The following is a 27,863-nucleotide window of genomic DNA, read 5'->3' on the forward strand; positions in this document are numbered from 1 at the left end:
CGTCGGCTGCTGGATGTGCGCACGGAGGTGGCGCAAAGGGTGGGGTGAATAAAAAAGGAAAACGGCAGGCACAAGCTCTGATAACTGAACTGCGTCACTTACCAAAGTTCAGCGGCTGCTGGATGTGCACACAGAGGTGGCGCAAAGGGGCTGATGAAAAAATGTGAGCACGAGTGTTGATCGGTGAACTGCGTCACCAATCAACGCTCGGCAGCGCCTAAATGTGCGCACGGAGGTGGCGCAAAGGGGGTGGAGGGGGAAAAAAAGAGGGGAAGGGGAGGATGGGGGATTGGGGTGGATGAAGAGAGATAAGGGATCAACACTTACGGTTGTAGCCTCTCTTCTTTCTTCTGTCTTGTTTCTTCAGCAGGGATTGTGGTGTTACAGGCTTCTGTAGCACCACAAGACCCAGCACAGGAAGAGATCTGGCAGTGTGACCACTCTGCAGGAATCCACAGCTAGTGTGAGGACCTGCAGAGCAGTCACACACAGGTCAGTGACAGGTGATAGACATGTCACAGAGCTTTCATACCGCTGCTGTGACCTGTCATTGGTGGGACTGATGATCACATCGTTCCCACCAATCAGAGCTGGCCCTTGTGATGCTGGTGTTACTAGGCACCGGCTTAGGATCGGCGCTCACAGCAGCTGTGCCCTGTGATTGTAAGGATGTAGGAGGGCACCACCGTTAGGGATCACCTAATGCATGCTAAACAGCCAACTGAACACCATAGAGAAAAGAGCATGCACAAACAAGGGATCACCCAATAATATCATAAAAAATATATATAAACTTTATTATACGACAAAATTTCACAACACTGCAAAAAAACACTTTAAAAACATTTAACATTGCAAACAAGCAATAGCAGAATCTGTACCTATAATAAGGTCAAGCCCTTGCTGCTCCACAATAAGTGCTCGCTCCAAATCAGAGGGACACTGTGAGTAGATAGTAAATGTTGAACATGCAGTATACAAGGCTGAAAATTTCAAACTTTAAACAAGTCACAGACACGGGGTGAAAAAATCCTAATGAATTACTAAATATACAATGCACGCATTAATGTTGGTATTGGAACCCTCCTTGGAATTTGCACATATGTTATAGCCCAGAAAAACTCACTTCTGCCCTTGCTTTTCTCCACTGCAGTCCACTTCTACCATCATCCCCTTGGGCTTATTTCAGGCACTTTAACCAGCCAATCTTCAATATACAGGTCGTATATTATCCAATCTCACTTGAGATGGATAGAGGTGCTTTAGACTGCTAAATGATGTTTTGAGGTCCTGGAAGTGGCCCCTTTCTTTGATCCATGAATCATAATGTATGTTGATTCAGCGTGAATGCTAGGATTTTTTTACTATTTAAGCTCATTTTCTGGGCTCATTATTCAAGGTCCCTTTTAGTGGACAATATAAAGTGAGTTTTTCTGGGCTATAACATATGTGCAATTTCCCAGGCGGGTTCCAATCCCAACATTAATGCGTGCACTGTATATTTAGTAATTCATTATATTGGATTTTTTCACTCTGTGTCTGTGACTTGTTTAAAGTTTGAAATTTTCAGCCTTGTATACTGCATGTTCAACATTTACTATCTACTCACAGTGTCCCTCTGATTTGGAGAGAGCATTTATTGTGGAGGAGCAAGGGCTTGACCTTATTATGGGTCCAGTTTCTATTATTGCTTGTTTGCAATTTTAAATGTTTTTAAAGTATTTTTTGCAGTGTTGTGAAATTTTGTCGTATAATAAAGTTTATATATATTTTTTATGATATTATTGGGTGATCCCTTGTTTGTGCATGCTCTTTTCTCTATGGTGTTCAGTTGTGCCCTGTGATTGGCAATCTGGCTGAAACAATGAGAGAGGCTGCGATTGGCTGTTCAGAATTGAACAGCCAATCACAGCGATCGTGTGGGTGGGGACACAGCCCTGAATGCTGACACCGTCTTCCAATAGGTAAGATGGCGTCGGAATTTTACTGCGATCACCGCGACTTAAGTCGCAGTGTCGCATTAAAGGGCATGACGTACTATCCCTGGACCTGGACCTGATTCCCATGGACGGGATTGTATGTCAGATGGCAGAAAGGGGTTAAAGGGAGTTTGAGGCTGTGTGCCCACGTTGCTTTTTTTAAGCGTTATTGAAGAGTTTGTGCCGGAACAGACGCTTCAGAAACGCTTAAAATAAGCTTCCCATTCAATTTAATGCATTTTGGCCTTTTTGTGCCAATGCATGTGTTTTTTTGCACTCAGAAAACGCTTAGCGGCTAAAAACGCAGCATGCTCATTATTTTCCGCATAGGTCCGCGTTTTTAGCTGTTTCCAATGTTTCCAGAAAACGCGCGGAAAAAAACGCATAAAAAACGCGCAGTTTTTGTGCAAAAAACGCATCGAAATAAAACACGCGTTTTCTGGGAAGGAGTCCGTTTTTTTAGCGCGTTTTAAAATGCTAACGTGGGCACATAGCCTGAAACTGTCTGTAGGATCAACCCTCCTAAGTTGTCTATATGGGCATGCAGGTCTGCCTTAGCACCACACTGACTTCGTGTAAGGTGGAAGCTGAAGAGATAAGGAGATGTTTTGGTACCAATACGTTACTCGAACCCCATTCAAGTGAATGAGGGGCCATAACATCCAGCAATTACCTCAGTGTAATCTGTGTGACAGGGTGGAAGACGCCGGCTCTGACCAGCGGTAACCCTACTGAAGTCTCACCCGCTGGGTATCGCAGTTTCCGTGCAGTCAAACAGATCACAGCGTGTGTATGCCAGCGGCTGTGAACGCAATGAAAAGGTTACTGTCGATTAGTCGTCGGCTGATGACTGCTATTCACCAGCCGGTGCCTGTGCATAGCAGTAGCTTTACTGCTGTCCAAAGACGCTGGAGATATACATGCAATCGTGCTGCAGCGCTGGTGCCTGCCTGCTTGCTGAAGGTGATTTTTTTTTTCACTATATATAATAATCATTATGTAAAATGAGGAATTGGAAACTCCTCTGGGATTAGTGGCCTGTCAGAAGCCATACTGATGAATACCTAATCAGAGCACCACACATGATCAGCTCCCCCCCCCCGCCCCCCCCAAAAAAAAAAAGGCCGCCCCGGAGCACAAGAATATCATTAACACAAAACTAAAAATAAAGATTAAACTATAAGCACAAGACGGATTTCATCAACCAAGGTATCATTTTAATCAGTATAACGGCGCTGACCTGATAGTGTCTGTAGGTTACTCAGCACAATCCTGCTGATGGGTTCCCTTTAACCCCTTCACGACCTTTGACGCCACGTAGGCGTCATGAAAAGTCGTGCCAGAACGACCCATGACGCCTATGTAGCGTCATGACTTTAAAGCCCCCCTGCGGGTCGGGTGACCTAGGTCACTGAAAGGTCACCCGACCCGCAGATACAGGGGGCTTTGTTCTTCGCCACAGGGGGCGTGGCTTCGCCCCCACGTGGCTACGATCGCTCTGATTGGCTATTAAAAGTGAAACAGCCAATCAGAGCGATAGTAATATTTCATCAATGAAAATTGATGAAATATTACAATCCAGCCATGGCCGATGCTGCTGTAGCATCGGACATGGCTGGAGACACCGATTCCACCCCCCCCACCGGCGATCGCCCCCCCGCAACTGAATGACAGCGGCGATCTGCCGCCGCTGTCATCATCTGCCCCCCTCCCATTCCCTCTGCTCCCCGCCAGCTTCTGATAACCCCCTCACCCCATCTCACCTCCCCCGGCACCTTCTAAGTCCCCCTGTCGCTCCCGGTGTCCGGCGGGTCCGGTTCATGGGCGCCGCCATCTTGAAAATGGCGGGCGCATGCGCAGTGCGCCCGCCCGAATCTGCTGGCTGCAGATTCCATTCTTTCATTTTGATCACTCTCACAGTGATCAAAATGAAAGAAAAAGTAAATAAACCCCCCGACTATCACCCCCATAGGTAGGCACAACTAATAAAGTAAAGAAAATATTTTTATTTTTATTTTTCCATTAGGGTTAGGGTTGAAAAGAGGGTTAGGGTTGAAAAGAGGGTTAGGGTTAGGGTTGGAAAGAGGGTTAGGGTTAGGGTTGGAAAGAGGGTTAGGATTGGAAAGAGGGTTAGGGTTGGAAAGAGGGTTAGGGTTGGAAAGAGGGTTAGGGTTGAATTAGGGTTAGGGTTGGAATTAGGGTTAGGGTTGGAATTAGGGTTAGGGTTGGAATTAGGATTAGAATTAGGGTTAGGGTTGGAATTAGGGTTAGGGTTGGAATTAGGGTTAGGCTTGTGGTTAGGGATGTGTTAGGGTTAGGGCTGTGGTTATGGGTGTGTTGGGGTTAGGGTTGGAGTTAGAATTGAGGTGTTTCCACTGTTTAGGCACATCAGGGGGTCTCCAAACGCGACATGGTGCAACCATTGATTCCAGCCAATTTTGCGTTCAAAAAGTCAAACGGTGCACCCTCCCTTCCAAGCCCTGACATGTGCCCAAACAGTGGTTTACCCCAACATATGGGGTATCAGCATACTCAGGAAAAATTGCACAACAACTTTTGGGGACTAATTTCCCGTGTTACCCTTGGGAAAATAAAAAATTGGGGGCTAAAAAATTATTTTTGTGGAAAAAAATGATTTTTTCATTTTCACGTCTCTGCATTATAAACTTCTGTGAAGCACTTGGGGGTTCAAAGTGCCCACAACACATCTTACATACGTTCCTTGGAAGGTCTAGTTTCCAAAATGGGGTCACTTGTGGGGGGTTTCCACTGTTTAGGCACATCAGGGGCTCTGCAAACGTAATTACGACCGCAGACTATTCCATCAAAGTCTGCATTTCAAAACGTCACTACTTCCATTCCGAGCCCTGACGTGTGCCCAAACAATGGTTCCCCCCCCACATATGGGGTACCAGCGTACTCAGGACAAACTGGACAACAACTTTTGGGGTCCAATTTCTCCTGTTACCCTTGTGAAAATAAAAAATTGAGAGCTAAAAAATCATTTTTTGAGGAAAAAAAAATTATTTTTTATTTTCATGGCTCTGCGTTATAATCTTCTGTGAAGCACTTGGGGGTTCGGTGTGCTCACTACACATCTAGGCAACTTCCTTATGGGGTATAGTTTCCAAAATGGGGTCACTTGTGGGGGGTTTCAACAGTTTAGGTACATCAAGGGCTCTGCAAATGTAACATGACGCCCGCAGACCATGCCATCAAAGTCAGCATTTCAAAATGTCACTACTTCCCTTCCGAGCCCTGACATGTACCCATACAGTGGTTTTCCCCCCACATATGGGGTATCGGCGTACTCAGGACAAACTGTACAACAACTTTCGGGGTCCAATTTCTCCTGTTACCCTTGTGAAAATAAAAAATTGAGAGCTAAAAAATCATTTTTTGAGGAAAAAAAAATTATTTTTTATTTTCATGGCTCTGCGTTATAATCTTGTGTGAAGCACTTGGGGGTTCAGTGTGCTCACCACACATTTAGGCAACTTCCTTATGTGGTCTAGTTTCCAAAATGGGGTCACTTGTGGGGGGTTTCCACAGTTTAGGTACATCAAGGGCTCTGCAAATGTAACATGATGCCCGCAGACCATGCCATCAAAGTCAGCATTTCAAAATGTCACTACTTCCCTTCCGAGCCCTGACGTGTGCCAAAACAGTGGTTCCCCCCCACATATGGGGTACCAGCGTACTCAGGACAAACTGTACAACAACTTTTGGGGTCCAATTTATCCTGTTACTGTTGTGAAAAAAAATTGCGGGCTAAAAATCTTTTTTTTTTTGAGGAATAAAAAAGGATTTTTTATTTTCACGGCTCTGCGTTATAAACTTCTGTGAAGCACTTGGGGGTTTAAGGTGCTCACCACACATCTAGATAAGTTCCTTGGGGGGTCTAGTTTCCAAAATGAGGTCACATGCCGGGGGTTTCTACTGTTTAGGCACACAGGGGCTCTGCAAATGTAACATGACACCCTCAGACCATGCCATCAAAGTCAGCATTTCAAAATGTCACTACCTCCCTGCTGAGCCCCGACGTGTGCCCAAACAGTTGTCCCCCCCCACATATGGGGTACCAGTGTACTCAGGACTAACTGTACAACAACTTTTGGGGTCCAATTTATCCTGGTACCCCTGTGAAAATAAAAAATTGCGGACTAAAAATATTTTTTTAAGAAAAAAATATATATTTTTTATTTTCACGGCTCTGCTTATAAACTTCTGTGAAGCACCTGGGGGTTCAAAGTGCTCACTATGCATCTAGATAAGTTCCTTAGGGGGTCTAGTTTCCATACTGGGGTCATTTGTGGGGGAGCTCCAAAGTTTAGGCACACAGGGGCTCTCCAAACACGACATGGTGTCCGCTAACGATTGGAGCTAATTTTCATTTCAAAAAGTCAAATGGCACTCCTTCCCTTCTGAGCCCTGCCGTGCGCCCAAACAGTGGTTCCCCCCCACATATGGGGTACCAGCGTACTCAGGACAAACTGGACAACAACTTTTGTGGTCCAACTTCTCCTGTTACCCTTGTGAAAATAAAAAATAGCGTGCTAAAAAATCTTTTTTGAGGAAAAAAAATGATTTTTTATTTTCACTGCTCTACGTTATAAACTTTTGTGAAGCACTTGGGGGTTCAAAGTGCTCCCTACACATCTAGATAAGTTACTTAAGGGGTCTAGTTTCCAAAATGGTGTCACTTGTGGGGGAGCTCCAATGTTTAGGTACACAGGGGCTCTCCAAACGCGACATGGTGTCCGATAACGATTGGAGCGAATTTTCCATTCAAAAAGTCAAATAGCGCTCCTTCACTTACGGACCTTGCCGTGCGCCCAAAGAGTGGTTTATGACCACATATAAGGTATCTGTGCACTCAGGAGAAATTGCCCAACACATTTTAGGATCCATTTTATCCTGTTGCCCATGTGAAAATGAAAAAACTGAGACCAAAAGAAAATTTTTGTGAAAAAAAAGTACTTTTTTTTTTTTACCGATCAATTTGTGAAGCACCTGGGGGCTTCAAAGTGATCACTATGCATGTAGATAAGTTCCTTGGGGGGTCTAGTTTCCAAAATGGGGTCACTTGTGGGGAAGCTCCAGTGCTTAGGCGCACAGCGACTCTCCAAACGCGACATGGCAAGCGCTAAATATTCCAGCATATTTTCCATTCAAAAAGTCAAATGTGCTCCTTCCCTTCCGAGCCCTGCCGTGCGCCCAAACAGTGGTTTATGACCACATATGAGGTATCAGTGCCCAACAAATTTTAGGATCCATTTTATCCTGTAGCCCATGTGAAAATGAAAAAAATTAATGATAAAAGAAAATTTGTGGTGCAAAAAATAAAATGTCCATTTTTTCCTTCCACGTTGCTTTAGTTCCTGTGAAGCACCTGAAGGGTTAATAATCTCCTAGAATGTAGTTTTGAGTAGCTTGAGGGGTGCAGTTTTTAGAATGGTGTCACTTTTGGGTATTTTCTGCCATATAGACCCCTCAAAGTGACTTCAAATGTGAGGTGGTCCCTAAAAAAAATGGTTTTGTAAATATTGTTGTAAAAATGAGAAATCGCTGGTCAACTTTTAACCCTTATAACTTCCTAACAAAAAAAAAAATTGTTTCCAAAATTGTGCTGATGTAAAGTAGACATGTGGGAAATGTTATTTAGTAACTATTTTGTGTCACATCACTCTCTGGTTTAACAGAATAAAAATTCAAAATTTGAAAATTGCGAAATTTTCAAAATTTTCGCCAAATTTCTGTTTTTTTCACAAATAAAAGCAAAAATTATCGACCTAAGTTTACCACTAACATGAAGCCCAATATGTCACGAAAAAACAATCTCAGAATCGCTAAGATGCGTTGAAGTGTTCCAGAGTTATTACCTCATAAAGGGACACTGGTCAGAATTGCAAAAAATGGCCAGGTCATTAAGGTCAAAATAGGCTGGGTCATGAAGGGGTTAACCCCTTTACTCCTGAGGTTGCTTTGCATTTTAATGCCAGGGCCAATTTTTACAATTCTGACCACTGTCCCTTTATGAGGCAATAACTCTGGAACGCTTCCATGGATCCCGGTGATTCTGACACTGTTTTCTCGTGACATATTGTACTTCATGATAGTGGTCAAATTTCATTCATATAACTTGCGTTTATTTGTGAAAAAAGCGGAAATTTGGCAAAAATTTTGAAAATTTCACAATTTTCCAACTTTGAATTTTTATGCCCTTAAATCACAGAGATATGGCACACAAAAAAAACAATAAATAACATTTCCCACATGTTTACTTTACATCAGCACAATTTGGGAACCAAAATTATTTTTTGTAAGGAAGTTATAAGGGTTAAAAATTGACCAGCGATTTCTCATTTTTACACCATTTTATTTTTACGGACCACATCACATTTGAAGTCACTTTGAGGGGTCTATATGATAGAAAATACCCAAAAGTGACACCATTCTAAAAACTGCACCCCTCAAGGTGCCCAAAACCAGATTCAAGAAGTTTGTTGACCCTTCAGGTGCTTCACAGGAATTTTTTGAATGTTTCAAAAAAATGAACATTTAACTTTTTTTTCACAAAAAAATTACTTCAGGTCCAATTTTTTTTATTTTACCAAGTGTAATAGGAGAAATTGGACTGCAAAAATTATTTTGCAATTTGTTCTGAGTACGCTGATACCTGATATGTTGGGGGGAACCACTGTTTCGGCGCATGGCAGAGCTCAGAAGGGAAGGAGCACCGTTTCACTTTTTCAACGCAAAATTGGCTGGAATTCATATAGTACGCCATGTCACGTTTGGAGAGCCCCTGATGTGCCTAAACAGTGGAATCCCCCCACAAGTGACCCCATTTTGGAATCTAGACCCCCCTAAGGAACTTATCTAGATATGTGGTGAGAACTTTGAACCCCCAAGGGCTTCACAGAAGTTTATAACGTACAGCCGTACAATTAAAAAATCATATTTTTTCCACAAAAATGATCTTTTCACCCCCAATTGTTATTTTCCCAAGAGTAACAGGACCCTAAAAGTTATTGTGCAATTTGTCCTGAGTACGATGATACCCCATATGTGGGGGTAAACGACTATATGGGCGCATGGCAGAGCTCGGAAGGGAAGCAGCGCCATTTGACTTTTTTGGCTGGAATTGAGATTGGACGCCTTGTGTTACACTACTGGTGACGGGAGCAAGAGTGGACCCACTGGACCGTGACGTCGAACCCTCCCCGGGCGAGCACACCAAGTGGACCGACCCCTATATAGGGACCGTTAGGGAGCAGACTCGGGGAGTTCAAGCGCCACGGCAGCCAGGACCAGGGGTCGGCTCAAGAGGGTGAGCTGAAGATGAGGAGTGGTGGGAGATCCGGTGAGGTGACGGGATAACCAGGGTCCAGAGGAGCAGGGAGTTACGGAGGTCCAGAGGAGGAGGAGGATGGCGGGAACCAGGAGGAGGCAGGGATGGAGGCGAACTGAAAAAGGAAGGAGACACAGAGGGTTAGCAGAGGCACAGGCAGGAGAACCACGGGAGAGAGATGATAGCAAGCGGCTAGCAGCAGCGAGCACGTCCTAGACAAACGAGAGAGTAACTCAATAGTCAGGCGCCTCCACTAATGGAGGGCGGCCTGAAATACCTGGTGGTAAGCTCTGATTGGTTAGGAGGAGGGTCCGGGTCTGGTCACACTGGCAGGCGGCTGTATTGCAGGGGCGCGCGGTCTAACCCTCCGGCGCGTGCGCAGAGGTACTGTGCGCGCGGCCGAGGGAAGTGGAGGAGCGCGTCGGGAAGCTGGCTGCCGGAAAGCTATTGGAGCGGGGGCGGGCTTCAAGACAGTGTCAGTGGAGGAGGCAGTGAGTGCAGCAGCGGGAGCAGGAGCCGTGGAATGGGGAGCGGTGCTGACACCTTGTCGCGTTTGGAAGACCCCTGATGTGCCAAAACAGTGGAAACCTCCCCACAAGTAACCCCATTTTGGAAACTAGACCCCCCAAGGAACTTATCTAGATGTGTGGTGAGCACTAACCCCCAAGTGCTTCACAGAAGTTTATAGCGCCCGGGCGTGAAAATAAAAAAATCATTTTTTCCAGAAACATGATCTTTTAGTCCCCAATTTTTTTATTTTACCAAGGGTAACAGGAGAAATTGGACCCCAAAAGTTGTTGTCCAATTTGTCCTGAGTACGCTGATATCCCAAATATGGGAGAAAACTACTGTATGGGCACACGTCGAGGCTCGGAAGGGAAGTAGTGACGTTTTGGAATGCAGACTTTGATGGAATGGTCTGTGGGTGTCATGGTGTCTTTGGAGAGCCCCTGATGTGCCTAAACAGTGGAAACCCCCCCACAAATAACCCCATTTTGGAAACTACACCCCCTAAGGAACTTATCTAGATGTGTGGTGAGTACTTTCAACCCCCAAGGGCTTCACAGAAGTTTATAACGCCCGGGCGTGAAAATAAAAAATCATATTTTTTCCACAAACATGATCATTTAGTCCCCAATATTTTGTTTTCCCAAGGGTAACAGGAGAAATTGGACCCCAAAAGTTGTTGTCCAATTTGTCCTGAGTACGCTGATACCCAATATGTGGGGGGGAACCACTGTTTGGGCACATGGCAGGGATCAGAAGGGAAGGAGCGCCATTTGACTTTTTCAACCTAAAATTGGCTGGAATTGAGATTGGACGCCATGTCGCGTTTGACGAGCGCCTGATGTGCCTAAACAGTAGAGCCATAAAAATAAAAAAAATCATGTTTTTTTCACAAATATGATAATTTTGCCCCCAATTTTTTATTTTCCCAAGGGTAACAGGAGAAATTGGACTCCAAAATTTGTTGTGCAATTCGTCCTGAGTAGGCTGATAACCCATATGTGGGGGTAAACCACTGTTTGGGCGCATGGCAGAGCTTGGAACGGAAGGAGCACCGTTTGTCTTTTTGAACACAGAATTGGCTGGAATTAAGATCAGACGCCATGTTGCGTTTGGAGAGCCCCTGATGTGCCCAAACAGTGGAAACCCCCCCAATTCTAACTTCATCCCTAACCCCAACACACCCCTAACCTTAATCTCAGCCCTACCCCTAGACTTAACCCTAAGTGTTATGAATGGGAAACCGAGGAGGAAAAAAAAAAAGACAACAAGCTAAGTCTCAGAAAACCAGAGAAGTTGGTAACTATGCAGATTGCAGATCCCCGATCTTACCCGCACAACTAGCAGCAGTCGTGGAGCGTTCCTACGTTGGTCCTAGACGTCTCATCACAACCGGAGAACTACATAAGCCTAAAGCAGGAAAAGAGGAAATCTAACTGCCCCAGAGCAGACACCAAAGGAAAGACAGCCCCCCACATGTATTGATGATGAAAAAAGATGAAAATGCAAACAAAGGCAGGAAAATAGGCGGAGCAAACGTTGGGGCCCGGCTAACTAAAAAGGACAGAAAAGGAAAGACGCTGTCTGCAATCTGCCAAAAAAACCCCTACAAAAATATTGTTCAACATGATAGCAAAATTAACCCTGAAGTCACTAGACTTCTAAACCTATATCAGCACTCTGAAATATTCTGAGACAGAGCAAAAAAGAGGCCAATCTAATAAGGGACAAAAAGCAGATTGGCAAATACTGATTAATAGGAGTGGAATTTCAGCATAGCCCCAGCAGGGGCAGGCTGATTACACAAAAACTGAATTGACCAACAAGCGCAAGAGAGAACAATAGCAAAAAAACAAACTTAACTTGAGAAGACTGGAAGAGAGCTGAAGTCCAGGACCTGAGAAGCAGACTGAATCACCAGCACCCGGATAGGGCGTCGGCTGTCTTATATCCAGTCTGATACTCCAGAGATCCAATCGTTATCTTCCGCAACAAGTGGCAGATCACTACCACTTAAACCAACCGCACTACCCCCTGTCACCACCAGAGGGAGAACGGAAGGGGAACTCTCAACTGGTGGAGCAGAAAATGAGTTCATGACACCTAAGGATGTGTGCACACGTTGCAGATTCTGCTGCGTTGTACAGTATCTTTATATTCAATCGCAAATGAAAAACGCAGTGCACATGCTGCGGATTTTTCCGCTCGAATTTGCTGCGGTTTTAAATCCGCAGCATGTCACTTCTTTGTGCGGAATCCGCAGCGGTTTGACACCTGCTCCATCACCAGGTGTCAAAACGCAGGGGAAAACCGCAGGCTAATTCGCACTAAATCCGCAGGTAAAACGCAGGTCATTTGACCTGCGGATTTACCTGCAGATTTAGCCAAATCTGCGAGGAATAATCCGCAGCAGAATCCGCATCGTGTGCACACAGCCTTACCCTAACCCTAAGCCTAATGGGAAAATGGAAATAAATACATTTTTTTTAATTTTATGATTTTTCCCTAACTAAGGGGGTGATAATGGGGGGTTTGATTTACTATTTATGGCGGGTTTTTATGTTTGGCAGCTGTCGCACGCTTTTATTGTAAAAATAGTTTTTGCATCACCACGTTTTGAGAGCTATAATTTTTCCATATTTTGACCCACAGAGTCATGTGAGGTCATAATTTTTGTGGGACGAGTTGACGTTTTATTGATACCATTTTCGGCCACATGACATTTTTTGATCGCTTTTTATTTTGATTTTTGGTATGCAGAATGAACAAAAACTAGCATTTCATGGATTTACGAATTTTTTTTGGTGGATGCGTTTACACCATTCCGCATGTGGTAAAATTGATAAAGCGGTTTTATTCTTCGGGTCATTACGATTACAGCGATACCTCATTTATGTCTTTTTTTTATGTTTTGGCACTTTTGTGCAATGAAAATAATTTTATTCTGCGAGCTATAACTTTTTTATTTTTTCACTGATGACGCTGTATTGTGGCTCGTTTTTTTGCGGGACAAGATGACGTTTTCAGCGGTACCATGGTTATTTATATCCTTTTAGATAGCGCGTTATTGCACTTTTTGTTCGGCGGTATGATGATAAAGCATTGTTTTTTGCCTTGTTTTTCGTTTTTTTTTTTTTTATTTTGAAGGGGTTAACTAAAGGGGTTGACTAGTCGTTAGAGACGCGGCGATACTAAATATGTGCATTTTTATCGTTTTTTTTATTATTTACAAAAAAAAATAATTTATTTTGGAACTTTATATTTCCTAATTTATTTGGGGATTTTTTATAAATTATTTTTACACTTTTTTTACTTTATTATATTGTCCCAGGTGGGAACATCACTATAAGGTGTCAGATCGCTGATCTGACACTTCACACAGCGCTGTGTCAGATCAGCGATCTGACAGGCGCTGCTGCAGGCTTCCTCGTGCTTGCTCTCAGCAGGCACTGTGGAAGCCACCTCTCTGCAGGCCCCTCAAGGCCCCCATGGCCATATTGGATCCGGGGGCCTGCAGAGAGGAGACCCTCGGAGCGACGCAGCACATTGCGTTGCTCCGAGGGTCGCAGGGAAGCACGGAGGGAGCCCCCTCCCTGCGCGCTTCTCTCCTATGCCCCCCGGTACACTGCGATCATGTTTGATCGCAGTGTGCCAGGGGTTAATGTGCCGGGTGTCAGCTGTGATAATCGGTTGACACCCAGCCGCTATCAGCGGCGCTCCCCCCGTGAACACCGCTGATCGCGCTGGACGTACTATTCCGTCCTTGGGACTTAGATCCCAGGTCACATGGTTGGAATAGTACGTCTAATGTAGGTAAGGGGTTTAGCAACTTATCTAAAGGAGCTATGACACTTAATCAGTGGTATCCACTGCTTTGGCATAAGAAAGAGAGGGCTTTTCTCCTGTACAAAGTGGTGGACACCTTTGCTTTCATAGAATCATAGAATGTTATAGTTGGAAGGGATCTCAAGTGTCATTGTGTCCAACCCCCTGCTCAATGCATTGTTCACTAAACCATCTAAGACAGATGTCTGTCCAGCATCTGTTTGAAGACTTGACGACTTCCATTGACAACGAGCTTGCCACCTCTCGTGGCAGCCCGTTCCACTCATAGATCACTCTTAGTGTCAAAAAGTTTTTTCTAATATCTAATCTGTATCTTCTCCCTTTCAGTTTCATTCCACTACTTCTCGTGTTTCTTTGAGCAAATGAGAATAATGATGATCTGCTTTACCTATACTCTGCGCTAGCTCCTTAGCTTAAGTTGCTTCCCTGGGCAATCCTCACACTGATGAAGGTCTGATACAGACCAAAACATTTGTGTTTGTTTATTTGGATTGCTATTCAACTTTAAGAGTCTTTCCTTTTTCATTAATTTTTGATCAATTTTGAGTGCCAAGTTTCTTACATCTCAAATTACTGGACAGTATCCTACTTGAGCACCTACTTGTCAGGGTATGTGCAGACGTTCAGAAATTGGCGGCGCTTTGAACACAGCACATGACCGCTGCGTCAAAGTGCTGCTGGCTATTGAACGCAGCTGAATCCGCATGTGGATTCCCCGTGGATTCACCGTGTCCAATGTCCAGTCCATCCACTATGCTGTAACAGTTGGACGCTGCGGGTTGGACGCTGCACAAATACAAAGCGTCCAACCCGCGGCGTTTACTGATTGTGTGCACATACCCTCAGAAGTGCCGTAGCTACTTTCTTCATTTCAGATGCCTATTTAATTCGAGCATTAAATAATAATTTACTAATGGGATATCCTTTAACATTGTCACCATTTGGTCCCACACTTATGATTATACTAAAGGTTTTAGACTTTTAAAATTAGATTTTCACCATTTTCTGCCTTTTTCTAATTTTAACAAACATGATCAATGCAAAGTAAAGAAGATACTTGTGAACATGTTGATCTGCTGTCACTGTGCCACAAACTAGACTACCCTGGAAGGGGCGTGACTAGGACAGCTGCCTTGGTTTTCACTAGAACCTCTGATGGTTAGGTCAGGCTTGTGCGGCAGGCAGCTGCCAGTTGCCACTCCAGGGTGGTGTCTGGCTGTGGCTGCTGATCCCACTTGGGGAGACGGTAGCACGGCTAAGACACTAGCAGGCAGGCACGGCAGAGACACTGGCAGGCTGGCACGGCTGAGACACTGGCAGGCTGGCACGGCTGAGACACTGGCAGGCTGGCACGGCTGAGACACTGGCAGGCTGGCACGGCTGAGACACTGGCAGGCTGGCACGGCTGAGACACAGGAGCAAGCAGGCACGGCTGAGACACAGGAGCAGGCTGGCACGGCTGAGACACTGGCAGGCTGGCACGGCTGAGACACTGGCAGGCTGGCACGGCTGAGACTCAGGGCAAGCGGGCACGGCTGAGACACAGGGCAGGTGGGCACGGCTGAGACACAGGGCAGGTGGGCACGGCTGAGACAGGGCAGGCAGGCACGGCTGAGACGTAGGGCAGGCACGGCTGAGACGCAGGGCAGGCACGGTTGAGACGCAGGTCAATCAGACATGGCTGAGACACAGGGCAGGCAGGCAAGTGTGGTGTATGAAGGAACAGGTAGAGACCTGTTCACACAGCGGGTGCTAGTTCTGGTACAGACAGGAAAGAGTGGAGTATGACGGAACATGTTTGGACCTGTTCACACATGAGGAGCAGGTATGTGTATTGACAGGAAAGAGTGGAGTATGACGGAACCGGTTTGGACCTGTTCACACAGGAGGAGAACCGCAAGGCTGCGGAGAAGAATAGTAGAGCAGCAAGAGGTTCTGCAGCAGCAGAACCAAGCAGAACCGCAAGAGTACGTAGCAAAGGCAGAGCCTAAAGAGTACAGAGCAAACAGAGTTGCAAGAGAGTGGAGCACGAACAGAGCCGCAAGAGTGCGGAACACAAGCAGACAGGGAGGACACAAGGAAAGACACAGCAGGGAAAGAAGCCAAAGAAAAGGAGACAGACAGACAAAGGTAGGACAGAGTTCAGACAGGGCAACAGTACAAGACAGGGCCAAGGACACAGGGACCAGAGTATACACAGGTACAAAGCAAGGCTAGAACAAAGACCAGGATATTCTGCCTCCTGGAGGGCAGACAGAGAAGTACCAAGCAAAGCTAGGAGTAAAGCCTCCAGAGAAGGAGGAACACAGAGCAAGACCTGGCAGCTCAGTAGCAAGACACTAACTGAGTTAACACATTGCACAGGCAAAATCCACTGGGTGGAGCTGCCCTAAATACTAGAGGGCTCTTGGTAATTGGTCAGGGACACATTAGACAGGTGCACCCTGACTCCATAAAAACCAGAGAGTTCTGGCGCCACCCTTCTATGCACACAGCCAGGAAACATGCACAGGGAAGACAAGGAGACAAGAGGCACAGAGCATGGAGCTGGCAGCAGACAGAAGTCACAGCAAGGCCTGGAGCAGTGAGTAAGATGGTGTGTGGGGGATGGGAGACCATGCAGCAATGCCAGCAGGGTTCTTACATCTGCAATGCTAGATATGTTTTAGAAATTGACTACGTAGATATTGGCAATACTTAAAAAGTGTCCCACGTCAAATGACAGAGGTGCACCTCATCAGTAGAAGTCCAGGCTAGGTCAGTCCTGATTGTAGATCAAGGAATGACAACCTTTAAGAATTAACTATGAGCAAACAGAAATTCTCTAATGTTTGACAAGCGTCTGGGTTAACATATTTTTTAATGTCATTGATTAGTTGAATTGCTTCTCTACGATCAGACTTCTCTTTCTTTGCCGTTTTTGAAGGTCTGACTGCTTTAAGAAGTGATGAAGTAATTGACCTCATGATAAAAGAATATCCTACAAAACATGCCGAGTACTCTGTTATTCTTCAAGAAAAAGAGCGCCAACGCATTACTGATCATTACAAGGAATATTCGGTAAGTCATACTCCAGTAAAAAAGTACAAGAACTATCCAAGTAAGTGTTTAGTACGTTTTTCCAATAATTTGCTTGGTTCATTTTTGTAATTTTACGTTTTATTGCCTATAAGCCAAATATTATTAAAATTGGCAGTAAACTGTACATTTTCTTATTTTCTGCGGTTTTGCATCCATTTGTTCTATCTGTGTTTAGGACTCATAATGGCCATTTTGCTATTAACTTATGTGTTCTGAAGTGTAAACACGCTGCAGAAGTCTACAACACTCTGCAGAAGTCTACATCTTTCTAATTGCAGAAAAAAATAATCTAAAGAGCAGAAAAGCGATGTGTACATCTCTCTAGTTATGAATCTGTATGCCTTTTATTTATGACTAGCTGAAGAGCCCCGCTCTGCCCGGGCATAGTAACTAACTACGGTTAGTTATAGCAAATTATAATGAATATATATATATATATATATATATATATATATATATATATATATGAGTGTATAGTGTATATATATATATGAGTGTATAGCCCCGCCCACTCCGCATAGCCACATTCACTATAATATCCCACATCATCCCGTCAGCCAGAGCCACATTCACTATAATATCCCACATCATCCCGTCAGCCAGAGCCACCGGACTACTCCCCCTAATATTCCACATCATCCCGTCAGCCAGAGCTACCGGACTAGTCACCCTAATATCCCACATCGTCCCGTCAGCCTGAGCCACCGGACTACTAATATCCCACATCCCGTCAAAGCCACCGGACTACTACCCCTAATATCCCATATCATCCCGTCAGCCATAGCCGCTGGACAACTACCACTAATATCCCACATCATCCCGTCACAGTCGCCAGACTACTATCCCTAATATCCCACATCATCCTGTCAAGGCAGAGCCACCGGACTACTCCCCCTAATATCCCACATCATCCTGTCAGCCAGAGCCACAGGACTACTACCCCTAATATCCCACATCATCCCTTCAGTCTGGGGTAAGAATCAGAGTTTTGTGATTGGTTGGTGATACACACACACACATACATTCAATTTGATAGATAGATTTTATTGAATGATCAGGGAGTTGGGACCAACTAACTAATGCTAAAAAGTGCTGATACACGCAGTCAAACACACTCACAATGTACTTGTCAAAAGTTTGACATGCAATGGTTTTCCTTGTTCTTCTTGGATTGTGCACATTGTAGATTTAGACTAAAAGTAGAAAAAACACAAAGAAACACAGAGAAACAAGCAGTAAAGAAACGCATGTGAAACAAACCAAAACATGGGTCAAACAATAAATTTATTAAGCTCCCTTCTTTTACACTGATAACAGATTTACAAACCCATGGCATTCTTTGAAGCAACGTAAAAGGAACCTGTCAGCAGGATTGTGCACAGTAACCTACAGACAGTTTCAGGTCAGCGTAGTTATACTGATTAAAATGATACCTTGGTTGATGAAATCCGTTTTGTAATTGTGTAATCTTTATTTTCAGTTTTGTGTTAATGATATGCTCATGCTCCGGGGCGGCCTGTGGGGGGGGTTTTCATGTGGTGCTCTGATTAGGTATTCACAATTCACACAATTTTTAGTCCTAGTCTTATGCTGTGTGCCCACGTAGCGATTTTTAAGCGTTTTTGCCGCGATTTTCGGAGCGAAAACACTGTGAAAACGTTTAAAAATCGTGTACAGAACGCCCCCCATGCATTTCTATGGCATTCCGCACATGCTGTGCTAATGCTGCGCTTTTTTCCGCGGCGGAATCGCATCGCGGAAAAAATCGCAGCATGCTCATTCTTTTGTGCGGAATCGCAAAGAATTGCCGCGATTCCGCACCCATAGGAATGCATGAGAACCGCTTACTTCCCGCATGTGGCTATGCCCACCATGCGGGAAGTTAAGCGTCTCGTGCGGTTGGTACCCACGGTGTGGAGGAGAGGAGACTGTCCTCCAGGCCCTGGGTACCATACCCCTGTAAAAAAAAAGAATAAAAAATCGGGGTATATTTACCTTCCGGCGTCCCGTGCTGCATTCCCGGCCTAAGCGTTCCCAGTAATTCCTTGCGGCAAGGCCCTGTGATGACGTAGTCTCGCGTAACTCTAGCGGTCTCGCGAGATCGCTATAGCAACGCGAGACTACTTCATCACAGGTCTCGCAAGGCATTAGTGGGAACGCTGTGGCCCGAGATGGCAGCGCGAGACGCCGGAAGGTAAATATACCCCGATATTTTTATTTTTTTAGCATTTTAACATTCTATCTTTTACTATTGATGCAGCATAGGCGGCCTCAATAGTAAAAACCTGGACACACTTGTCAAACACTATGTTTGACGAGTGTGACCAACCTGTCAATCACTTTCCAAGCAATGCTTCAATTCGCTTGGAAAGTGGTTGAATATCGCACGTGAAAATCGCAATCATAATCGCGGTAAAATCGCGGTGAAATCGCGCGGAAAAAGACGCGGGATTTCTGGGAAGGAGTCCGGTTTTTAGTGTCCGGAATAAAACGCTACGTGGGCACATAGCATTAGTGTCAGGAACACCGCACTGAACTTGCTCACTGAGCCAGTGCGCGTGTCCTGAGTAAAGCGAACTGTGCTCAAAGATACCTGTGGAGCGGGCAGCAGCCGAGTAGGTGCGTACTTCAGAACAGCTAGGAGCTGCAAGAGAACTCCTAGCAGGGTAACTGTGAGACAAAGTTACCAAGGGGCATAGACAGGGAGGATAGTTAGCGCGTAGCCAATGAGTCATACACAGAGATAGCTGCAAGGTACAAGAGGGGCGAGCAGAGAGTAGTCGGATCACAGGCAATGAGTCATACACAGAGAGGATAGCGCAGTACAGAATCAACAGGCAAACTCACAATGGTGAACAGAACCGGGTCAAAACCATATAAACAAGCTATAACAACAAACAGGCACAGGCACACAGAGGTCACCACAGTCATACAAAGGCAAAAGTATAACTGACAGGGATTGGAGTTTCCCAGGGGTTTAAGAAGCTCTCCCAGAACCAAAGAGAGGCCACAATCATTAACCCCAGGTGTGCAGGTCAAAACCTGCACTGGGATCATGACACTTAGTTGCCCCATGTGCTCTGGGTGTATTACTTCAGAATTAACATATTAGTCACTAAATTTCACCTCTGATATATTAATATCTACGTAAAAGAAATAAATACAGAATCCTGAAAATAAAAATCATATTTTATTTTAAATATTAAAAAATCTTATTCTCTTACAAATAAAACCAAGAAAAGTGCTGAATTTGAACATAAAACTAAAATAGGGACGTGATTATATGGTATACCGCACAGGATAAATATACAATAGAAATGCAAGACCAAATATGTTTATATATATAATATTGTTTTATATTTGCACCCAGTTCAAGAAGTATTGAGGCTAGAAAATAATTAGTAAAATGCTGCCAAAAGAGCATGCTGCTAAATATCATCTGAAACCAAATTGGGAGGATATACACTACCGTTACAAATTTTGGGGTCACCCAGGCAATTTTGTGTTTTCCATGAAAACTCATACTTTTATTAATCAAATGAGTTGCCAAGTGAATTTAAAATCTAGTCCAGACATTGACAAGATTCGAAAAAAAAGATTTTTATTTGAAATAATTTTCAAACTTTACTTTCATCAAAGAATGCTCCCTTTGCAGCAATTACAGCTTTGCAGACCTTTGGCATTCTAGCAGTTAATTTGCTGAGGTAATCTGGAGAAATTTCACCCCATGCTTCCAGAAACCCCTCCCACAAGTTTGGCTTGATGGGCACTTTTTGCGTACCATACGGTCAAGCTGCTCCCACAACAGCTCATTGGGGTTGAGATCTGGTGACTGAGCTGGCCACTCCATTACAGATAGAATACCAGCTGCCTGCTTCTTCCCTAAATAGTTCTTGCTTAATTTGGTGGTGTGCTTTGGGTCATTGTCCTGTTGTAGGATGAAATTGACTCCAATCAAGCGCTGCCCACAGGGTATGGCATGGCACTGCAAAATGGAGTGATAGCCTTCCTTATTCAAAATCCCTTATACCTTGTACAAATCTCCCACTTTACCAGCACCAAAGCAACCCCAGACCATCACATTACCTCCACCATGCTTGACAGATGGCATCAGGCATTCCTCCAGCATCTTTTCAGTTGTTATGCGTCTCAGAAATGTTCCTCTGTGTGATCCAAACAATTCAAACTTGGATTTGTCTGTCTATAACACTTTTTTCCAGTCTTCCTCTATCCATTGTCTGTGTTCTTTTGCCCATAGTAATTTTTTTTTTTTTTTTTTTATTAGCCAGTCTCCAATGTAGCTTTTTCTTTGCCACTCTGCCCTGGTGGCCAGCATTCCGGAGTCGCCTCTTCACTGTAGATGTTGACACTGGCATTTTGCGTGTACTATTTAATGAAGCTGCCAGTTGAGGACTAGTGAGGCATCAATTTCTCAAACAATAGACTCTAATGTACTTGTCTTGTTGCTCACTTGTGCAGCGGGGCCTCCCATTTTTCTTTCTACTCTGGTTAGAGTCTGTGCTCTCCTCTGAAGGGAGTAGTACACACCGTTGTAGGAAATCTTCAGTTTCTTGGCAATTTCTCGCATGGAATAGCCTTCATTTGTAAGAACAATAACAGCCTGTTGAGTTTTACATGAAACATGAAAGTTCTTTTTTTCTGGCCATTTTGAGAGTTTAATGGAACCAACAAATGTAATGAATAGAAGAAAAAAAAAGTGTAGTCAGTTTACCAGTCTGTAGTTAAGTCCCCCAGCCTGCCAACGCCCAGCACGGATTGTGGTGAGCATCCACATCAAATAGGAGAAGGGGAAAAAAAAAAAACTGTGATCCAGCTAAGGACAAAGGCGGCTACAACTTACAAAATTTTATTGGACAACTTGAAAATATATGTGCTTTTAAAAAATATGTGCATAGCAAGCACCGAGCACACCAGTAGGAACGATCTACATGTTTCAACTAAACAGTCTTACTCATGATCTACCTCACAATACATTGGAGACTTATATATATAGAGTGCACATAGCATTCATAGGACAAACAATTAAAAATGCAAAAGAGGCATATTCCACTCATTGGACAGACAATTAAAAATGCAAAAAAGCATATATGTATTCAGAAAAAGACCTTACAAAACACTATTGGAAAACGATCATAAAAATAGTGGAAAAACATACCGTAATATTCTCTTGTATAATATTGCCTAAATAATATTCAGTATTGTTTTATTAAATCCTGTCTGGCATTAAGACCATGAGGAATACCGGTGTCATGCATAAACATCCAGTATGTTTCACGGTTAAGTAATTTTTGTTGTAAATCCCCACCTCTAGGAGGTTTATAAACTCTTTCAATTCCACAGAATCTGAAACTAGTGAGATTGCCTTTGTGCACATTGTGAAAATGTTTTGACACAGCTGAGGCGGAAAGAGCTTTGGAATTTACAGCGTCTGATAAGTGTCTCCTAATACGCACCTTCAGCTGACAAGTGGTGCAGCCGAAATACTGAACTTTACATATGGAACACACTATGAGATACACCACATTCTCAGTGTTACAATTAATGTAATCTTGTATATTATATTGCTTTTGATTATGTAAAGATAAAAATTTGTTTGTTTTATAAACATAATTAAAGGTTTTCCACCGATTGGCTCCACATCTAAAAAATCCAGTGGCCATCAAGCCAAGTGGCTCTGTTAACCTCCCTTAACCCCTTCATGACCCAGCCTATTTTGACCTTAATGGCCAGGCCATTTTTTGCAATTCTGACCAGTTTCCCTTTATGAGGTAATAACTCTGTAATGCTTCAACGCATCCTAGCAATTCTGAGATTGTTTTTTCGTAACATATTGGGCTTCATGTTAGTGGTAAATTTAGGTCGATAATTTTTGCCTTTATTTGTGAAAAAATCAGAAATTTGGCGAATATTTTGAAAATTTCGCAATTTTCAAATTTTGGATTTTTATTCTGTTAAACCAGAGAGTTATGTGACACAAAATAGTTACTAAATAACATTTCCCACATGTCTACTTTACATCAGCACAATTTTGTAAACAAATTTTTTTTTTGTTAGGAAGTTATAAGGGTTAAAAGTTGACCAGCGATTTCTCATTTTTCCAACAAAATTTACAAAACCATTTTTTTTTAGGGACCACCTCACATTTGAAGTCGCTTTGAGGGGTCTATATGGCAGAAAATACCCAAAAGTGACACCATTCTAAAAACTGCACCCCTCAAGCTACTCAAAACTACATTCTAGAAGATTATTAACCCTTCAGGTGCTTCACAGGAACTAAAGCAACGTGGAACGAAAACATTTTTCCAACACAAATTTTTTTTAGCATCATTTTTTTCATTTTCACATGGGCATCAGGATAAAATGGATCCGAAAATTTGTTGGGCAATTTCTCCTGAGTACACCGATACCTCATATGTGGTCTTAAACCACTGTTTGGGCGCACGGCAGGGCTCAGAAGGGAAGGACTTTTTGAATGGAAAATATGCTGGAATATTTAGTGCTTGCCATGTCGCGTTTGGAGAGTCGCTATGTGCCTAAACTCTGGAGCTTCCGCACAAGTGACCCCATTTTGGAAACTAGACCCCCCAAGGAACTTATCTAGATGCACAGTGATCACTTTGAACCCTCAGGTGCTTCACAAATTATCTTTTAGCCTCATTTTTTTCATTTTCACATGGGCAACAGGATAAAATGGATCCTAAAATTTGTTGGGCAATTTCTCCTGAGTACACCGATACCTCATATGTTGTCATAAACCACTGTTTGGGCACATGGCAGGGCCTGGAAGGGAAGGAGTGCCATTTAACTTTTTGAATGAAAAATTAGCTCCAATCGTTATCGGACACCATGTCGCGTTTGGAGAGCCCCTGTGTGCCTAAACAGTGAAAACCCCCTACAAGTGACACCATTTTGGAAACTAGACCCCTTAAGGAACTTATCTAGATGTGTAGTGAGCACTTTGAACCCCCAATTGCTTCACAAAAGTTTATAACGTAGAGCAGTGAAAATGAAAAATCATTTTTTTTCTTCAAAAATGATTTTTTAGCACGCTATTTTTTATTTTCACATGGCTAACAGGAGAAATTGGACCACAAAAGTTGTTGTCCAGTTTGTCTTGAGTACGCTGGTACCCCATATGTGGGGGGGTAAACCACTGTTTGGGCGCACGGCAGGGCTCAGAAGGGAAGAAGCACAATTTGACTTTTTGAAATAAAAATTAGCTCAAATCGTTAGCGGACACCATGTCGTGTTTGGAGAGCCCCTTTGTGCCTAAACTTTGGAGCTCCCCCCACAAATGACCCCATTTTGGAAACTAGACCCCCTAAGGAACTTATCTAGATACATAGTGAGCACTTTGAACCCCCAGGTGCTTCACAGAAGTTTATAACGCAGAGCCGTGAATATAAAAAAAAATTTTTTTCCTAAAAAAAAAAAATTTTTTAACCCGCAATTTTTTATTTTCACAAGGGTAACATGAGAAATTGGACCCCAAAAGTTGTTGTACAGTTTGTCCTGAGTACGCTGGTACCCCATATGTGGGGGGAACCACTGTTTGGGCACATGTCGGGGCTCAGAAAAGAAGTAGTGACATTTTGAAATGCTGACTTTGATGGCATGGTCTGCGGGCATCATGTTACAATGGTCTGGCAGGCATCATGTTACATTTGCAGAGCCCTTGATGTACCTAAACTGTGGAAACCCCCACATGTGACCTCATTTTGGAAACTAGACCCCCCCCAAGGAACTTATCTAGATGTGTGGTGAGCACCTTGAACCCCCAAGTGCTTCACAGAAGATTATAACGCAGAGCCATGAAAATAAAAAATCATTTTTTTTCCTAAAAAAAAAAATATATATATATTTTTAACCTGCAATTTTTTATTTTCACAAGGGTAACAGGAGAAATTGGACCCCAAAAGTTGTTGTCCAGTTTGTCCTGAGCACGCTGGTACCCCATATGTAGGGGGGAACCATTGTTTGGGCACACGGCAGGGCTCGGAATGGAAGTAGTGACGTTTTGAAATGCAGACTTTGATGGAATAGTCTGCGGTCGTCATTACGTTTGCAGAGCCCCTGATGTGCCTAAACAGTGGAAACCCCCCACAAGTGACCCCATTTTGGAAACTAGACCTTCTGAGGAACTTATCTAGATGTCTGGTGAGCACTTTTAACCCCCAAGTGCTTCATAAAAGTTTATAATGCAGAGACGTGAAAATGAAAAAAATCATTTTTTTTCCACAAAAATAATTTTTTAGCCCCCAATTTTTTATTTTCCCAAGGGTAACAGGAGAAATTAGTCCCCAAAAGTTGTTGTGCAATTTTTCCTGAGTACGCTGATACCCCATATGTTGGGGTAAACCACTGTTTGGGCACATGTCGGGGCTTGGAAGAGAGGGAGCACCGTTTTGACTTTTTGAACGCAAAATTGGCTGGAATCAATGGTGGCACCATGTCGCGTTTGGAGACCCCCTGATGTGCCTAAACAGTGGAAACCCCTCAATTCTATCTCCAACCCTAACCCCAACACACCCCTAACCACAACCCTAACCCCAACACATCTCTAATCCTAATCCCAACCCTAGCCATAACCCAAACCCCAACACACCCCTAACCCTAATTCCAACCCTAACCACAAGCCTAACCCTAATCCCAACCCTAACCCTAATTCTAACCCTAATTCGACCCTAACCCTAATTCGACCCTAACCCTAATTCCAACCCTAACCCTAATTCCAACCCTAACCCTAATTCTTAACCCTAACCCTAATGGAAAAATAAATTTATTTTCTTTATTTTATTAGTTGTGCCTACCTATGGGGTTGATAATCGGGGGGGTTTATTTACTTTTTATTTCATTTTGATCACTGTGAGAGTGATCAAAATGAAAGAATGGAATCTGCAGCCGGCAGATTCGGGCGGGCGCACTGGACATGCGCCCGCCATTTTCCAAGATGGCGGCGCCCATGATCCGGACCCGCGGGACACTGGGAGCGACAGGGCGACTCAGAAGGTACCGGGGGGGTGATGGGGGCATCGGAAGCTGGCGGGAGCGGAGGGAAGAGGAGGGGGGCAGATGATGACAGAGGCGGCAGATCGCCGCTGTCATTCAGTGGCGGGGGGGCGATCGCCGGTGGGGGGGGTCGGATTGGTGTTTCCAGCCATGTCCGATGCTACTGCAGCATCGGCCGTGGCTGGATTGTAATATTTCATCAATTTTCATTGATGAAATATTACTATCGCTCTGATTGGCTGTTTCACTTTTAACAGCCAATCAGAGCGATCGTAGCCACGTGGGGGCTAATTTCAAAGCCCCCTGTATCTGCGGGTCAGGTGACCTTTCAGTGACCTAGGTCACCCAAACCGCAGGGGGCTTTGAAGTCATGAAACAGGGTATGCGTCATGGGTCGGATTGGCACCGACTTTCACGACGCACACGCTGTGTCACAGGTCGGGAAGGGGTTAAAGAACTAGAAAAGAAGCTTGGAGATAAGATTGAGCCCAAAGTGGGGGCTCGTTTGGCTACAAATTTGACATTATTCTCCATTAATATTTGTTTTAATTTGTCATCTTGTTTCAACGTTGGTAGATGTTTTTGACAATATTAACAATCTGTCCATATTGCAGACTGTAGGAAGTACTAAATACTACATTATTATTATTTTTATGTGAATTATTTTGAATGCAACTACTCTTTTTGGTTATTAATACATTTTTGCGATCTATTTGTGAAATTTTTTTGCGTGCATTATCCAAATTCCATTTAGGGTATCCTCTTTGATGTGGTTGCTCACCACAATCTGTGCTGGGCGTTGGTGGGCTGGGGAATTTAACTACAGAGGGGTAAGCTGACTACAATCCCTTTCAATTGCACTAAGGACAACTTGTTAATGACATAGCAGATAAACACCTTTCTCCTTTCAGTCCTGATTATTTTCTACTTTTAATCATGCATCCTCTACATAAGAACTTTATAGATATAGATGACCATACTATCATCTATTTTCATCTTTACATAATCAAAAGCAATTCAATATACATGATTACACCACATTCTCAGTGTTACAATTAATGTATCTCATAGAGTGTTCCATATGTAAAGTTCAGTATGTCGGCTGCACCACTTGTCAGCTGAAGGTGCATATTAGGATACACTTATCAGACGCTGTAAATTCCAAAGCTCTTTCCGCCTCAGCTGGGTCAAGACATTTTCACAATGTGCACAAAGACAATCTCACTGGTTTCAGATTCTGTGGAATTGAAAGGGTTTATAAATCTCCTAGAGGTGGGGATTTACAATAAAATTACCGTATATACTAGTGTATAAGCCGACCCGTGTATAAGCCAACCCCTCCCTAATTTTGCCACAAAAATCTGGGAAAACTTATTGACTCGTATATAAGCCTAGGGTGGAAAATGCAGCAGCTACTGGTAAATTTCAAAAATAAAAATAGATAGGCATTGAGCTTTGCTTTGAACTACCCAGATGCACATGTCATTTGTATGGGAGATTTTAATTTGGTCATGACCAGTCATCTTGATAAATTGAGATTAGACGATGGAGTACAGGGCAGGGTCCCCCCCCCCCCCCCCGGGCACATCCCAACTGTCACAATTCATGGCGGGTAGTGGGTGGCTGGATCTTTAGAGAATGCGCCATCCTGAGACAAGGGAGTATACTTGCCATTCCTCCACTAAACGCTCTCTGTCTCGCATAGACTTCATTTTTGGATCTAGCAGTCTGGCGGCGTGGGTGGATGACATTAAACATGGAAATAGGGGGATTTCGGATCATAGCCCAGTTATTCTTAAGCTTAAATACGAGCCACCGACCAATAGAATAACATGGAAGTTGAACCCTTTTTGGCTGAAGTTGATAACATCGCCTGATAGAACGATAGAACAGTTACGTTGCTTCGTCTCGTCCCACCCTGAACCCCGAAATATGAATGTATTTTGGTATGCTCTTAAAGCTTATTTACGGGGTTGTTTATCCTCTACAATTTCTTACATTAAACGGGTGACATCGGAGAAGGATGGCGAGATGGAGCGACGTCTGAAAGATTCGGAGGCAGCCTA

At 43.8% G+C, this 27,863-nt stretch overlaps 1 protein-coding gene across 8 annotated transcripts in view; it reads left to right on the top strand.

Moving 5' to 3' along the window:
• Nucleotides 1-27,863, top strand: part of PHF10 (PHD finger protein 10) — a 357,386-nt gene that overhangs the window by 141,643 nt on the left and 187,880 nt on the right. For all 8 annotated transcript variants that reach the window (XM_073551852.1, XM_073551855.1, XM_073551856.1 and 5 more), the window contains one exon: nucleotides 16,613-16,746. In XM_073551852.1, the coding sequence (XP_073407953.1) occupies nucleotides 16,613-16,746 (134 nt within the window). The remainder of the gene's footprint in view (nucleotides 1-16,612; nucleotides 16,747-27,863) is intronic.

This window comes from Dendrobates tinctorius, unplaced genomic scaffold, assembly GCF_039654945.1.
Source record: "Dendrobates tinctorius isolate UK_male_01 unplaced genomic scaffold, ASM3965494v1 ptg000181l, whole genome shotgun sequence".
Taxonomy (NCBI): domain Eukaryota; kingdom Metazoa; phylum Chordata; class Amphibia; order Anura; family Dendrobatidae; genus Dendrobates; species Dendrobates tinctorius.